The sequence below is a fragment of the Mastigoproctus giganteus genome, chromosome 9 (genome assembly GCF_048544385.1).
Source record: "Mastigoproctus giganteus isolate SK-2022 chromosome 9, ASM4854438v1, whole genome shotgun sequence".
Lineage (NCBI taxonomy): Eukaryota > Metazoa > Arthropoda > Arachnida > Uropygi > Thelyphonidae > Mastigoproctus > Mastigoproctus giganteus.
In genome coordinates, this window is record NC_143583.1 from 91,140,243 (window position 1) to 91,156,875 (window position 16,633).

At 33.6% G+C, this 16,633-nt stretch overlaps 1 protein-coding gene across 1 annotated transcript in view; it reads right to left on the reverse strand.

Moving 5' to 3' along the window:
- The window catches only part of LOC150080537 (tight junction protein 1-like), a 489,733-nt gene that overhangs the window by 139,697 nt on the left and 333,403 nt on the right, over positions 1–16,633 (reverse strand). Inside the window, exons 22-23 of the mRNA XM_090380724.1 lie at positions 10,911–11,121; positions 1,867–1,964 (exon numbers count right to left, since the gene is read on the reverse strand). Coding sequence (XP_090236850.1) covers positions 1,867–1,964; positions 10,911–11,121 — 309 coding nt within the window. The remainder of the gene's footprint in view (positions 1–1,866; positions 1,965–10,910; positions 11,122–16,633) is intronic.

The following is a 16,633-nucleotide window of genomic DNA, read 5'->3' on the forward strand; positions in this document are numbered from 1 at the left end:
GTAGATAATGAAAAAGACCTGGGAGTAATTGTGCAGTCAGATATGAAGTTTTCTGAGCAATGCAGACAGGCTGCCAGGGCAGGTCATGGGGTTTTGTCAATGATATATAGGAATTTTGCTAGCAGGGAGAAGGAGGTGATTGTCTCTCTGTATAAGGCAATGGTCAGGCCACGCCTTGAGTACTGCGTACAGGTCTGGAGGCCTCATTTTAGGAAGGATGTAGATTTACTTGAGCGTGTACAGTGAAGGGCAACGAGATTAATGAGGGTAATGAAGGGATCCTCTTACCAAGGGAGGCTTACGTTCTGCAAATTTCAGTGGCTGGAGACTAGGCACCTGCGTGGTGATCTGATTGAGGTATATAAGGCCTTGAATGGGTTGAGCACGCTGAATTCTGATGGGATCCTTCCACTTGTTCAGATTATGAACCTAAGGTGGTATAAATTCAAATTAAGAAAAGACAGAGGTAGAATAGATGTGCGGAAATTTGCCTTTAGCCAGCGGGTGGTTAATTGCTGGAACAAACTTCCATCTGTCGTTGTGGAAGTTGATAGGTTGAATAAATTTAAGGAGGAACTGGACAGGCATTTGGAGGGAATGGTGTGATTTTTTTTTTTTTTTTTTGGCTGATGCTGCATAAGCTCACTTGCTTTCTTGCATCACATGCCCCTACTACTACTACATGCTAACAGGATGATATGAGTTAGGTATGATAAAAAGAAAGTCTTTTGGCCCCTTACTGGGGGGGGACCAGAATATCTAAAATCACTGCAACCCAAGCAAGCTTTTATTATTGTACCCCCCCTGCCAAAAAATAATAAATTATAAGGGCAATAATAACTTTTTTACCAATTTTAATTCTTATGCTCTTATATGCTAGTCTATTAATGCACATTTCAGAGGCATGTAACAGTGAAAAGATTAACAGCATTTCATAATATATATATATATATATGTGTATATACATATATATAAATAGAAAATCAAATAGTAACTCATATCAAAACTGAAGTGGCCTATGAAATAATTAACATACTTGTACTGAGTTTATCATATTCTTCTATGTATTTTATAGCTAGCAAGGCTTCAATGACCATTAGAAAATGCTTTGCACTTCATTAGCCATAAGTTGCTTAGAGAAGCACTACTAGTAACATCTCAAAGATGTTATTCTATTATTTGTCCAACAGAATAACCTCTTAGTGATGTTATTTGTTTAAAAATAAACTTGTTAAACAGGTTATTTTCTTACTTGTAATAAGTTTATTTCGAGTAAATGATAGTTATAAATCTGATCATGTCTTGCAAAAATGCAAAACTACCTCCATAACTTTAGGGGGGGGGGGGGCTGATGCTGCATAAGCTCACTTGCTTTCTTGCATCACATGCCCCTACTACTACTACATGCTAACAGGATGATATGAGTTAGGTATGATAAAAAGAAAGTCTTTTGGCCCTTTACTGGGGGGGGGAACCAGAATATCTAAAATCACTGCAACCCAAGCAAGCTTTTATTATTGTACCCCCCCTGCCAAAAAATAATAAATTATAAGGGCAATAATAACTTTTTTACCAATTTTAATTCTTATGCTCTTATATGCTAGTCTATTAATGCACATTTCAGAGGCATGTAACAGTGAAAAGATTAACAGCATTTCATAATTAGCATTTCATGAGTTATAAATCTGATCATGTCTTGCAAAAATGCAAAACTACCTCCATAACTTTAGGGTGGGGGGGGGGAAGAGTGAGAAACTGCATTTTGCAAAATTAAAAGAAAAAAGGTTAAAAATAAAAATTAAATTCCAATATTATACATAATAAACATTCCAAATGATGAAATTATTTTAAAATATTATGACATACTTTTGATTCTGATATCCAAATAGCTTGCTGCTGTTGTTTACTAATAGTCTCTTGCAGTTTTATATACCACGATTCTCCAGTTGTTAGCGGAATAACAGCTGCATTAAAAAAGTCTATTAATTTTAAATAATGATAATAATTTTATTAATCTACCAAACATATATTATGTCCAAAAGAGCAGATCAAACAATACCTTATATAAATAACATCCATGTTCAAAATTTACAAATTTACAATTATGTATGCTAGGTACAAAGCTTAGGGGCACAGAGAGGAACAGGCATTCTGTATGTTATCAGACACTCAGTCTTAAACACTGATGGACCCAATAACTTTCTATTTCAGAAGATTTAGGAGAAGTCCGGTTGGCCTGCCTCCCTAAAATCCACTCATGCACACCTTCTTGATACGTCAGAAACTTCTTGATACTTCTTGATACGGCTTCTTGATAAGCCCTGTTACGTCAGAAACTTCTTAATACTTCTTGATACGGCTTCTTGATAAGCCCTGTTACGTCACCTAGGTGGCAACGAACATGTAGAGTGGTTCTCTTCAAGATGCCTGGTCAGCATGAAAAGGAAAAGACCAAACCCTCCAGCACATGACAGCACGACGAAACAAATGGCCCTCAGTCCCCAGCGGCTTTCACTTCCCCTCTTATGGCAGCAAGAGGATCAGAGTGGAAGCAGGGGGTGTTAAGATCTCTGAGTATGACCAGGCTGCCATGCACGGAAACTGAACTTGGCCTGTTACAATGTAAGATCGCTCATTGGTGAAGGATATTAGAGCTGGAAAAGGAATTAGAAAATGTGAATTGGAATATCATCGGTTTGGTTGAAACAAGAAGAAGAAATGAATCACTTATAAGTTTATCAAGTGGAAATCTATTGTACATCAATGGAAACAGTGAAAGAAGCAAAGGTGGAGTTGGCTTTCTGGTCCATAGAGATATAAAAAACAACATTGTGGAATTCAAAAGTACGTTACCAAGGGTGTCAAGACTACCACTCAGGATTTCTGAGAGGTACAAGCTAAAGGTTATAATGATTCATGCACCAACATCGAGCCATGATGATGAAGAGATTGAAGAAATATACACCGAAATTGAGAGACTTCTAGGTGAGCAGAAAATCCACTATACTATCATTATGAGGGACTTAAATGCTAAGGTCGGAAAGAGACAAACAGTGCAGAAAGAGGAACTATAGGAAATTTCAGAATTGGTGAAAGACTCGTGGAATTTGCAGAATTTTGAGGAATGTGAGTAATGAACACTTTTTTCAAGAAAAGGCTGAACAGAAAGTGGACATGGAAAAGCCCAAATGGATTAACAACTAATGAAATCGACTTCATCCTCACTAACGGAAGATATATCATGAATGACGTTACTGTCCTGAACAAGGTAAATGTTGGAAGTGATCACAGAATGGCAAGATGCACACTTGATATAGATGTAAGAAAAGAAAGGGAAAAACTGACTCGAGTAAACGAAGGTCTTTGAGATAACAGAAGAGCAGAAAAAGATGTATGTACTGGAACTTAGGAACACGTTTTCTGAGCAATGCAGACAGGCTGCCAGGGCAGGTCATGGGGTTTTGTCAATGATATATAGGAATTTTGCTAGCAGGGAAAAGGAGATGATTATCCCTCTGTATAAGGCAATGGTCAGGCCACGGCTTGAGTACTGCGTACAGGTCTGGAGGCCTCATTTTAGGAAGGATGTAGATTTACTTGAGCGTGTACAGAGAAGGGCAACAAGATTGGTGAGGGGAATGAAGGGATCCTCTTACCAAGAGAGGCTTAAGTTCTGCAAATTGCAGTGGCTGGAGACTAGGCACCTGCGCTGTGATCTGATTGAGGTATATAAGGCCTTGAATGGGTTGAGCACGCTGAAATCTGATGGGATCCTTCCACTTGTTCATATTACGAATCTAAGGGGGCATAAATTCAAATTAAGAAAAGACAGATGTAGAATAGATGTGCGGAAATTTTCCTTTAGCCAGCGGGTGGTTAATTGCTGGAACAAACTTCCATCTGTCGTTGTGGAAGTTGATAGGTTGAATAAATTTAAGGAGGAACTGGACAGGCATTTGGAGGGAATGGTGTGATTTTTTTTTTTTTTTTTTGGCTGATGCTGCATAAGCTCATACATTTGCTTTCTTGCATCACATGCCACTACTACTACTACTACTACTACAAGTTTGAGCTTCTGAAGACCTTTTAGGACCAAGATATTGATCAGAATACAACTTTCTGAAAGGATAAAGCCCAACAAACCTATAGGTAAAATGGAATCTAAAGATGAAGAAAAAATTAGTCAAGAAACTCTTGTTATGATAAATCAAAGACAACAAATAAAGAGCAAGATAAACACCAACAAAGACAAAATTCGGTCTACTGAGTTATACAAAGCCATTAGAAAGAGACTCAGAGAGGACATAAGAAGATTTAACACAAGAAAAGTAGAACAAGCATTAAGGGAAAACAAAGGACTTAAATCAGCAGCCATGAGCAGTAATACAGAAAGACAAATGATACTGAAACTGAAGAATGGCAATGGTGTACTTATAAATAGCAGAGAAGGCATAATCCAAATAGCAGAAGACTACCATAGAGAATTATACAAGGAGCGAGCGGATGATGCCAGCAGTGGGGAAAATAGATCGCAAATTAGTAACATATGCGACACACCCGATATCCTTCTTGATGAGGTAGAACATGTGTTGAAGAAAATGAAGAATCAGAAAGCCCTGGGGGAAGATGAAGTTACTGTAGAGTTGTTAAAATTGGGAGAAAGAGACATGGCACAAAAACTGGCAAGACTCTTCACCAAAATGCATTAGAAAAGGTGTGAAGCCTGAGGAATGGAATAATGCAATCATAGTTTTTCTGCATAAGAAAGGAGATAAATCAGAAATTGGAAATTATAGACCAATTAGCTTGTTATCCCACATCTACAAGTTGTTCACAATGGTCATTACTAACAGATTAGAAAGAATACTTGATGAGAATCAACCTAAAGAGCAAGCTGGCTTTAGGACAGGATTCTCAACTATGGATCAGCTTCATGTAATATCACAGCTAATGGATAAAGTGCAAATGAATATAAAACACTAGCATTTATGAATTATGAAAAGGAATTTGACTCCATACAGCTTAAGGCAGTGTTTCGGGCACTGGAAAGACAAGGCATAGATACCTCATATATTATGATTGCTACCTCCTTTATTAGACTAGACAAAGACAGTAGCAAATTTAAAATTGGGAAAGGGGTTTGACAAGGAGACACAATATCTCCTAAGTTGTTTACTGCTGCCCTTGAGGAAGCTTTCAAAAGATTAGACTGGTCACAGAAAGGAGTCAATGTGAATGGAGAGTACCTAAATCATTTACGATTTGAAGATGCCGTGGTCATAAGCCATAATCCCAAAGAATTAGATGAAAATCTTAATCAGTTATGCAGAGTTAGAAAGGATTTTGGACTAAAGATGAATATGGTTAAAACAGAAGTTTTAACCATATTCATGATGAACAAGTATGCCACATACTTGTTAATGATGAACAAGTATGCCACAGGAAAGGATATTATCATTGAAGGAGCAAAAATTGAAAAGGTGAATTCATATACTTATGAATCCACCTTTTTATCATTTATCATTATTACAGCTAATGACAAGTCATTAGCTGTAATAATGATAAATGGCTGGAAGTCAAGAGAAGAATAAATTTTGGATGGATTGCATTCAGGAAATATAGTCACATACTGAGGAACAATATCCCAATTTGTCTGAAACGTAAAATAATGAACCAATGTATACTCTCCACCATGACTTATGGAAGTGAAACTTGGGCACTCACCAAAAGAATGGAAGAGAAGCTGACACAGCGAAAAATGGAACAAATTATATTGGGAATCAGACTGTTAGATAAGAAGAGAAACACATGGATTAGGCAGCAAACTCAAGTAAAGGACATTCTTATCTAAACTAAAGAACTAAAATGGTCATGGGCAGGACACATAGCTCGAAGACATGACAGATGGACTAAGAAAATAACAGAATGGTACCCAAGAGGAACTAGAAGAAAACCCTGGAAGTAATGACGGAGATGGACAGATGAAATTCATGAGTTTGTGGGTAGCAAATGGATGGCCATTGCACAAAACAGAAGGAACTAGAAAGTTGCTGGAGAGGCCTTCAACCTGCAGTGGATTGAAAATGGCTGATGATGATGAGGTACAAGGCTTAGAGCAAGTGATCTTGTTAACTTCTTTACAATTGTTATTGTAGAATTTTAGGAGCACTGGCAAATAAAGCCATATTGTTCCACATATATTGTCTGTAAATTGCATGGGTTCTGAAGTCGATTTTCTGTTTGCTGGACAAAAAAAAAACCAGAATTTCTGGGAAGAAAAACCATGCTACCCTCGCCTGAGGCTGACTAACTCAGTCACATTGTGAAAAATCCCAAAAAAATTGCTCTCATTATCAACGGGACTTGAATTCCAGTCCAGTTGTAGAGCTACCTCATGGGTAGCACTACAACTGTGCTACCCATGAGGGCACTTCACAAGTGTCTAGCATAAAGGAGAACTATTAATATTTGGTAGCTATTTTTGTATACAAAAGTGTAGATTTAGAAAATAACAGAGTAGAATTCTGTATTGTAATTTATTCCAGAGAAAGATATTTGCTTCAATCAAAAACATACAACACTAGCAAAAATTGATATTAAGGTTTGTTTTAATAAACAAAGGTGTAGTCCTATTAAAAAAATTGGTACATGAGATGATTGGTAAAATTATGTTTTTCTCTGAGCAGTCTCAAGTCTTTTCGTGGTTGTAAAGGATGGTGGGATTTTTATCTACCTTAAAAGTGCATTTCAATCAACCATATTATTAATTAATTTGTTTATAAAGATCACATCCATCAAAATATGTCTGTATTGAGAGGCAATACAGACATACCTTGAAATGCAAGCAACATTCTTTGTACAGATGGGACATACAGGGAGCAAACTCTAACTGAAACATATCCATTCACTAAAATTTAGAACTAAACTGTTGTCCCCCCCCTCCGTGCCTCCGTAGCCAGGTGGGAAGGAGCAGCAGTGCATAGCACATGCTTCTTGATTAGACCGGGGTTCGAGCCATTCACCACCAAATACGGAGGATGCGGAAAGGTCAGGGAATGACCACTGCATATTCCCGGAGCAATATGCCCTTAGTTGCTAATGCTCCTAAAAACCAAATAACCAATCCCCCCCCCCCCTCCAGACATTAACTTGCAATAATTACATGCCCAAATGGTTTTCACCTAATTTGAGAAACTTTTATATAATGATTGATGATTGAGATCAAAAAGTTATTTTTGCCATCATGTTTAGACAAAGTTCTAATTGGATTAGAATGTGAATGGGTGTCAATTAATTATCATGTAGCATTATTTTTTATCTATTTATAAGTCCAATTATAAGCACAATTAAATGTGCTGCTTTAAATAATGATAAAGAGCCAAAGGGTTATGGCAAAGCGATAACCTGAGCTGACATCACTGCAAATTCTTGTGGATGAACAGTTATCATTGCTGGATTGCATTAGATCCTTTAGCACTTGTAATTGGTGTTTATGTATTATTGGTAATAATAGAATTGTTATTAGACCTGTGTATCTTCTAGTTAGGATTACAGAAGTATATTCTTAAGGTCACAAAACCACTTCAGTATAAGACAGTTAATGAATTTTTTAATCATTAAAAGTTTGAATATTGCTAGTTACTTTGTTTTTCATGTTGGCTTTATCATTTTGAACTGAAGCAGCTATCTTCCCAATAGGTAAAGAATGAAGTTTGTTTTTATTAGGAGTGCCTTTTTTTATTACAAGGTATTGTCTATTTGCAAACATACAGCATTACAAATAACATACCACTTTTTTTCTTGTTTGTCAGAATTGAAGTTATGCCATTGTCAGAAAGAATTAGTAGTATAATGCCTACAATAGACATGCACCAGAAGAAAAAATAATTGCACTAGTTCTGTTTAGATACTTGTTCAGATTATTATTAGTAAACAGAACAAATTTTCTATGCTGTAGCTCTCCACAAACATGAAGTGTGATTCACCCTTACTGTTAGCTCCACACCACTAAGACATGAAGATACCCTTGGTACATTTTAATTCACCTTCAGGACATAAAAGTTTAAGAGAATCTTATTTGAGCATTTTGCTTGCTAACAGTTAATTCAACATAAAACTTTCTCAGTCATGTTTCTTACATATCTGTCACACATATTGGTAGTTTTGTCTACATCTGAGAAAATATGCAAAAGGTTTAAACATTTTATCCTTCACTCTCCTTTGTAATTTTAAGAGCAGCAGTACATATGTATCCATTAAACTAGAATTTTTTTAACAGAGTTCATTGCTCTAGAAGACTTTGACAAAACATTACCTTTTCCATCTGCTATAAAGGCCATTTCCTCTGACCCCTTATGTTAAAACAGAAGACTGGATCCTTTTTTTCTTAGGCATGATTAAACAACCAAAAAGGATAAAATATTTCATTAAACAACTTAACTTTTCATCAAGTAGCTATTTCTGATTTTATTTTCTTCAAAAGAAAAATTTACAAAAACAAAATGAAAACAGTTTTTTTTTTTCATTTTGGTTTTGTAAAGAATTAGTATCTATATTTTTGTTAATACTATTTAAAAGTAATCTGTCATCCTAATGGATGAAGTATTTAAAGAATCATTTGTTCCATTCTGTAAGCAAATTTTGAAAAATATCTTGAGTAATGCAATTTCGAAAAATCCCCCCTCACTCTGTATCAATTATACTTATTAATTATATATATAACAGACAGGGTATTATTATGTCAATACTATCTTTACTGTATATATGTTGTTAATATATCATCTTATACTAATATTATCTAATGCTAAACAATGAAAAAATATGCTGCTTTTTCACTTATAATAATTAATCATTACCTCCCAAGATTCTCTTAACTAAGAGAATCAAGGATAGATTTTCCTCTAAAGTAACTACAACTGTCATATAGGGCACAAGATATTTATATTTTGCTATTTTTGAGGGCAATTCAGTATAAATTGCTCTTTTTGTGGCATGTTGAGCAGGTAAATCAAAATAGAGAATAGGGAGAAAATATGCACTTCAACCTGAAGAGTGAAATCTGCTTTAATTTCTTAAATGACTACAGATTACATTCCTCATCATTTCATGGTACTTCTGCCCCACTTCTTTAGTCATGAATTTCTGTCCTTACTACATTAGCATCACAGTAAATAAAGCTGACTGTGTAATAAGGACGGCGATTCATTATTATTATTATCTTCATTGTACAGGCAATGTGTACAACAGAACCCATCATTGCATAAATGCCAGGGGTTAACTTAAACTGGGGGTTGCATTTGGTTACTGAAGAAGTGGTATAAGAAGTACTAGGAAATGTCTGGGAATAATCGATAATGTTTTAAGAAATTAAAAGAGAGATTATACTCAATGCAGGTTTAAGTGCTTATTTTCTTCCAATTCTCCACTGGTTACAAATTTCCAGACACTTCATCTTGTAGTGGTGTGTAGATTCAAACACAAATATGTGAATGTCTCTGTATGAATACAATTAGCTATGTTTGTTGCAATAGTCTTCTGAGATCATTTACAAACTAGCCTGAAATAATGTGTACAAACATATAGGATGTTGCTCAACACATCAGCTAAAAAATAAGATTACCGAATTAGTATTATGGTATAAGGATTATTTTATTTGTAAATAAGTTCTGTATATTGCAATGTCTAGAAGCAAGGTACATATATAATGATTTGATCATTATGGAAATGCTTTGCCATAGGATCATAACAAATACCGTATTTTCCGGCTTATAAGACGCTCGGGCATACAAGACGCACCCTAGTTTTGGCCTCATATTTTGGAAAAAATAATAACCCTTCTATTATCCTTCGATACTGTTTACGGTGAAACTAAGAAGCGATCTTTTACCGACTGATGTAAATAAAAATTTATAAAAAAATTATTGATAAAGAAAATAATAATAATAAAATTAAATACGGTAATATATTTTTCTCAAAATAATGGTATATGCTTGGGTAAATGTTCAACCAATAATGAAATGTTTGTTTCTGAAAAAAAACTGACAGAAGTAACGTAACAGAAATTCTTACTCACCCTAAGACAAATACGGGCATCACATTCTCTTTGTAAAAGATGGTTGGAATTGAAAAATCACAATCCAGTCTAATTAGCCCGCCACACCATAAAAGCACGAGATCATAGAGGAATACCATTAAAGCATGAGATCATATTATAGAGGAAGCAAACACATGGGAAAATGAAACAAGTTTTTACTTACGTCTGATTGTGAGATTCATATCACGCAGATTTCAACAAATTTTCCACAAAAAAAATATTACTGGTATGTATTGTTGCCACAGATTTTAACCATTGATAATTGTTAAAAATATATTTCAACAGATAAATCCTAAGTAAAACTGATGTGAATTTCAAAGGGAAGTTTTCAGAACTCAGTTTACCGGCACTGCGTCATCGAAGATGCATTGCCGGTAGTCATTAGGCCTAATCTGACATTGACCATATAAGACGCAGGGTGATTTTCCGGGTATTTCTTTGCGAAAAAAACCGCGTCTTTTAAGCCGGAAAATATGGTACTAATTAAAAATGGAATGTTAAGGAGGACATATTCTAGACTGGTTTCTGAGTAATGAAGAAAGATGTCTTTCACATGATAAACAGACTACTAGATTTCAGAACTACCTCAAAAATAGAACTTTCTTTGCTTAAAAAGTTAACTGAAATTCTTCAAAATTTAAAGATATATTTTACAGTTAGCTTAGGTTAAACTACATATTTAGTTTGTATTAACATTCAAAACATTATCAGCTGCAGTTTTTTTGGTGAATAAATTCAAAATTAGCCCATAATTTAAGTCTCTTAAAAAATTATTAAGATTTTACATTTGATAAAGGATAAATTAAAATTGGATTACCTGTAAATATGTGTGACCACAGTTTTTCAAGTTTCAGAGAATGCTCATAAAGTTTTCTTGAACTTTTATAGTTTGACTTGGAACATTTAGCTCTCATTTCTTTAATAAGTTGTTTATTTTCAGCATGAATAAAAATCACTATAGGATAAAACTGAGCATAATTCAGGCGATCAACAGCACTTGGTGTAATGTCCAACAATGCATGTCTTCCCTTTAAAAAGAAGAAAGATATTAGCCATTTAAAAATTCTTATTATGTGAAAACATGAATAAATTATAAGGCTGCAGATAGGTAATGTATATTTATAATAGGTAAATGTAATGAATGCAAAGCTTTATGCACATAAATGTGTACATTATTCTAATAGAGGATGATTCAAAATTCATGCAACCAAAATTATAAGTGTTAATTTATCATTGACAAGTTGATGGAATGTGATTCTAACTGCTACAGTAGCAATGTTGACCATTTCTAGATGTTCAATATATGCTTGCAACATAGACCATTTCCAGATGTTTTTATATCTTTTCTTTCAGTCACCAAATAGTACTGTTCAATTCACAACAAAAGCAGCACATCATTTTCCCAGGCACAGACATGTTTGTAAGTGAACAAATTTTTGGGCATAGATTCAGTCATGTCAACTATAATATCAACAGTAAATTTTACTTGCAAGACTGTTCTGATTCATCGGCAATTCAAAATTTTTCTTGAAACTACTGAGGCTGATTACGGTGATTTGTTGTACCACACTGAAGTACAATGGTTGAGTCGGGGTAACATGTTGAAGCGATTTTTTGAACTTAGGATTGAAATAGATCTATTTATGAACAAAAAATTGAAACCCATTCCGGAACTGTCAGATCTCAAATGGTTCTGGAACTTTGCCTTTTTAACAGATACATGTGAACACCTGAATTTTCTTAATAAGAAACTACAAGGACGAGACAAACTTGTCAATGAATTGTATTATAATGTCAAAGCATTTGCAACAAAACTACAGTTATTTAAAAGTCAACTACTTCGGAATCATTTTTCGCATTTTGTGATTAGTACAGTAAATATGCCTATAAAAATATGGCTAGTTGTAATTTTTCCACTGAAAATTTTGTTCAAAATGTTAGTTTTGTTGCAGGAAAATTTTGGGGATAGATTTTCTGATTTTAAAAATAATTCAAAGGTGTTTGAACTTTTTCAAAATCCATATGACGTACCCGTCAATGATGTTGATGAGAATTTATAATTAGAGCTGATAAATCTTCAATCTAATGATGCACTGAATACAATATTTAAAAAATGAAAATCTAATTTTTATTCAACATTATCTGAGTCAGATTATCCAAAAATTAAAAATTTTGCAATAAAGGTTACATCAATTTTTGGAAGTGCATGTATATGTGAGCAGACCTTTTCAAAAATAAAATATGTAAAATCAAAAATACGATCATGTCTAACTGATCCACATTTACATGACTTTAAGAATTGGAACTAGTACTTTAAAACTCGATATTATGAAACTTAGTCGCACTCTACAACCACATTCATCGCATTAATTATAATATTGTTGTATTACTAACTGTATTTTTGTGATTAGTAAGTAAATAAGTAATAATTAATTTTGTTGTATTACTGACTGTATTTTTGTGATTATTACAATAAATAAGTAATAATTAAAATTTGTTATAAACAAACTGGCATATTATATATTACATATCCATCGATTTATTTTTGAATCTGTAGATATAGGTAGGTATAAATTTTGTTTCTCTGCATAACATTAATGCTATGCAGAGAATGTAGTTTTCAGTAATTAGGAATTTTCTACGGCCTGCCAAATATTCCAAAATTTTGTATGTGGCCTGTTTCTCTAAAAGTTTGAGAACCCCTGGTCTAATGGTCCAGGGGGTCCTCAAACTATAATTTGCTTCCACACAGTTTACCCAAGAAACAGCTTGCTGTTGTCAAATTTGGTCTTTACAACATACCACAGAACGATACAATTATTCAACCCAATACACCAAGTTGTAAATAATTCAAAAATTCCACACCTTCCTAAATTAAGTAAAAATGAATATTCTGCACTATATAACCTCCAAAAAAATTGTCATATTATTATACGAGCAGTAAAGGTGATGCAGTCATTATATTATATAAGGAAGACTACATAAATAAATTAAATTCCATAATTTCGGATATTTCAACATATCAAGAAATCACCCTGTTAAATCATACCAATCACCCAACAAAAGTAATTTTCTATTTAATTAAGCTTTTAATAGAGGCTAATTACGTCACTTTTCAAAACAAAGTCTATAAACAGATTTTCAGTTTACCTATGGGTTTGAATCTTAGTGATTTAATGTCTGTAATCTACCTCTCTAAAAGTGAACAATTACATTTAACACCTTTTCTTGCTCATGTTATGTATTTTCTTGCTCAGATGATGTACTTTGTATTACAGATTCATACACCATCCAGGATATCTGACCCACTTTTAATAACATACATTCTAGATTATATTTCATGTTAGAAACTGAAAGCATTGATAAGAAATCATAAAATTTTTAAATTTTACTCTCACATGCGATATGGATGATATTCAGTTTAATATACAGGCAGGCCTCACATAACGCAAGTTCGATTGATGCGATTTTCAGTTAACGCTATTTGAAAAATTATACCACTTTTCACTTTACACGATGCAAATTTCCAGTTAACACGATCTTTTTTTTTCTTTTTTTTTTTATGCGATAGTTGAAAAAGATTTGAATCGTGCCTTAAGCCTACCGCGAGTCGTATGGTCGATAAACAAACATTGGCCTGCTGCCCGCCTTGGCATGTTCCATCAACCATCGGAAGAAGACGTGTTACTTGTTTGTCTCCTGCTAATAAAGTCAATGCACACTTGCATGAAAATTCAAATTTTTAAATGAGCCACATGAAAATGTTACCGTGAAGGAGATAACGGTAAAAGAACTAGATGAAATCTTTCGTATCGCAGAGAACCTCAAACAAAAGGTTTGAGGTTCTCTGCGATATTTATTTTGCCAGGGCCCAAAGAAGATTGTTGTCGGCTATCGGTGATTGATGAAAAGAGAAAGTCAACACTGTTCAAATATTTCCGCAACAGTCATTTCTTCATTGTGTATTTTATGTCTGAGGTTCCCAAACTTTCTCGGTTCACGGCGCCCTTAGTGTCTCAGTAATTTTTTCAAGGTGCACCCAGACCAAAAGAAATACCTAACAGTTCCGTTTAGTAGTTAGGTCCAAACAACTTAATAAGAAATGCTTAAACTGTGAACTACCTCGAGCTAGTAGTTCGCGCGGTGTCCGACAGATGTCGAGTATCGCTGTTTCCCTCGAAAATTTAAAATATTCCGCGGCGCATAGTTTGGGAACTGCTGTTTTATGCAATAAACATTTAATTCCATAATTATTTTCATTATCTTTTACATTGTATACAGTTAAAAAGCTATTTAAAAGGTATTTTTTAAATTCTTTATGGACATTCCAGAAGGTCAAGGACCAATTATAATTTTTCCTATTGATTATTATATTCGATTAATGCGTTTCCGTTTTGCGCAATGCATTCGCGGGACAAATTAATCGTGTTAATCGAGGCCAGCCTGTATACAGGAAACCAACTAATACCAGTATGTTTTTGCATTACAGTAGTTACCATCCCTTCACTTATAAAAGGTTGATAATCATAAATCAGTTTCATAATGCATATAAATACTTTACTTCCAAATCTGCTTTGAACACTGAAGATAATGAAATACAAGTATTAACAAATAGATTCCAAAACCATGGCTATCCCTTATCGGTAATAAATCATATAAAAGAGTACAAGTGAAAATCAGTTACATAATTCCATACCTATAAACAATAGTGATGTGGTAAAAAAATATTTTATTTCTCTCCCATACATAGAAGAATGGTATATCCAATTGAACAAACCTTTCCAAGATACAGAATTTAAAATAGCATCAAAACCCATGAGAAAACTACATATGGTCCTAAACAATCATTCTGTTCAATCTTCTTTTGCATTCCTGACAAATTATTTGGTCTATAATATATCCTGAAAAAACTGCAATTTTTCATATCAGGGCTCAACATTATGCAAATTAGACATGAGGGTTAAACAACGTAGGCATCTGTACTTTCTTCTTGTTTTTCAGAATTAGCATTCCACACAATTAATGAAGGCCATACCTTCCTGTTTAACAAAGCAAAGATCCTTAATATTCAATGTAATTATACAAATTTATTAATAGTGGAAACCCTTGAAATAAAATTGCATCAAAACTCGATTGATGTGCATTGCCCCTTTCCCATTTTAGACTTTTGATCATTCATATGCATGCGCCAGGAAAGAAACTAGTCTCTCACCTTTAAATTCTGTCATAAATTCTGTGTTGTACTAGCCTATAATCATGACCTTTGTCCAAAAGCTTTTCTGCTTCAGGACAGTATCATAATTACATAATATTCATATTCATTTTTATTTAATGATGATGCTAATGTCTTTTTTTCTCATAGGTATTGATTGGTGATATTTTTGGGGTCAGGTTTGGAGCTCTTAAACTATTGATACCTTATATGTTGATTCATCGATTTTCCTTCAGGTGTAAAGACACATTTAAGTAATTTTAATAAATTCAACTGTATAATACAGAATGTCGATATTTGAGTGCTTTACAAGAAATTACTGAGGTAATCCTCATATTCATTTTTAATTATATTATATTATATTAATTAATTTTTTTATCACTTTATTGTCCATGAATTGCTTAGGCTTAGTATTTGCTGCCTTTGACTGTACTAGACTACTTCCCCATTTTTTGTCATGTTTCCATTTTTCTACCTTCTTGTTATTCTATTCAACATATATATAATTATAATTATATTAGTGATAAAAAAGAAAAGAAAGTTAAAACGACAGTAACTGTAACTAATATTTATGGGTCAATGCAGTTGCAAGCAATCATGCAATACACCCATAATGTCTATAAAATATTAAGGATAATAGAAAATAATAGAAAATGTAAATCAATCAAATAATAATACTATCAGGGACTTAAGAAAAGGCAAGAAAAAAAAAAAAAAATATTGCTTTTTACCGACAATCTAGATGACTTCAACTGGGGCCAACCACCCAGACTGCAGACAAAAAATGACAAGAGGTTCTCTGTTTCTGTAATGATCAATATATGCTAAGTAATTTAAATCTAAACCAAGTATAAACCAGTATAGGCCAAATATAAATTAAATGTAAATAAAAAGTTAAGAAATTTTAGAATTATTAGAATCAAATGTAAGAAATATAAGTAAAATATAAATGTAAGCATATATTAATCATCGTTGACCCGACAGAGAACGTAATTTAATGACTAAAATAAGATTAAATATATAATACATACTACATATTTACCGTATCTAGGACATAATGTAATAGTCGTCAAAATAATATGTGGTTCCCCCTATGTGATGGATACGGTAAAAATAAATATAAATAAATAATTAAATTAAAGTTAACGCAAAGAGAAACATGCAGATAGTAAGAAGAAAAACTAAAGGAGTAGGAATAATAGAACCTGAACTCCACAAAGGCGAAAAATAGTGATATAGATAAGAAATAGTTTCTCCTCCTTGGATTGCCCTAATAATTTTGTGGAGAAATAAAAATAAAGAGTGTAGGACAGTTTAAAGACATTACA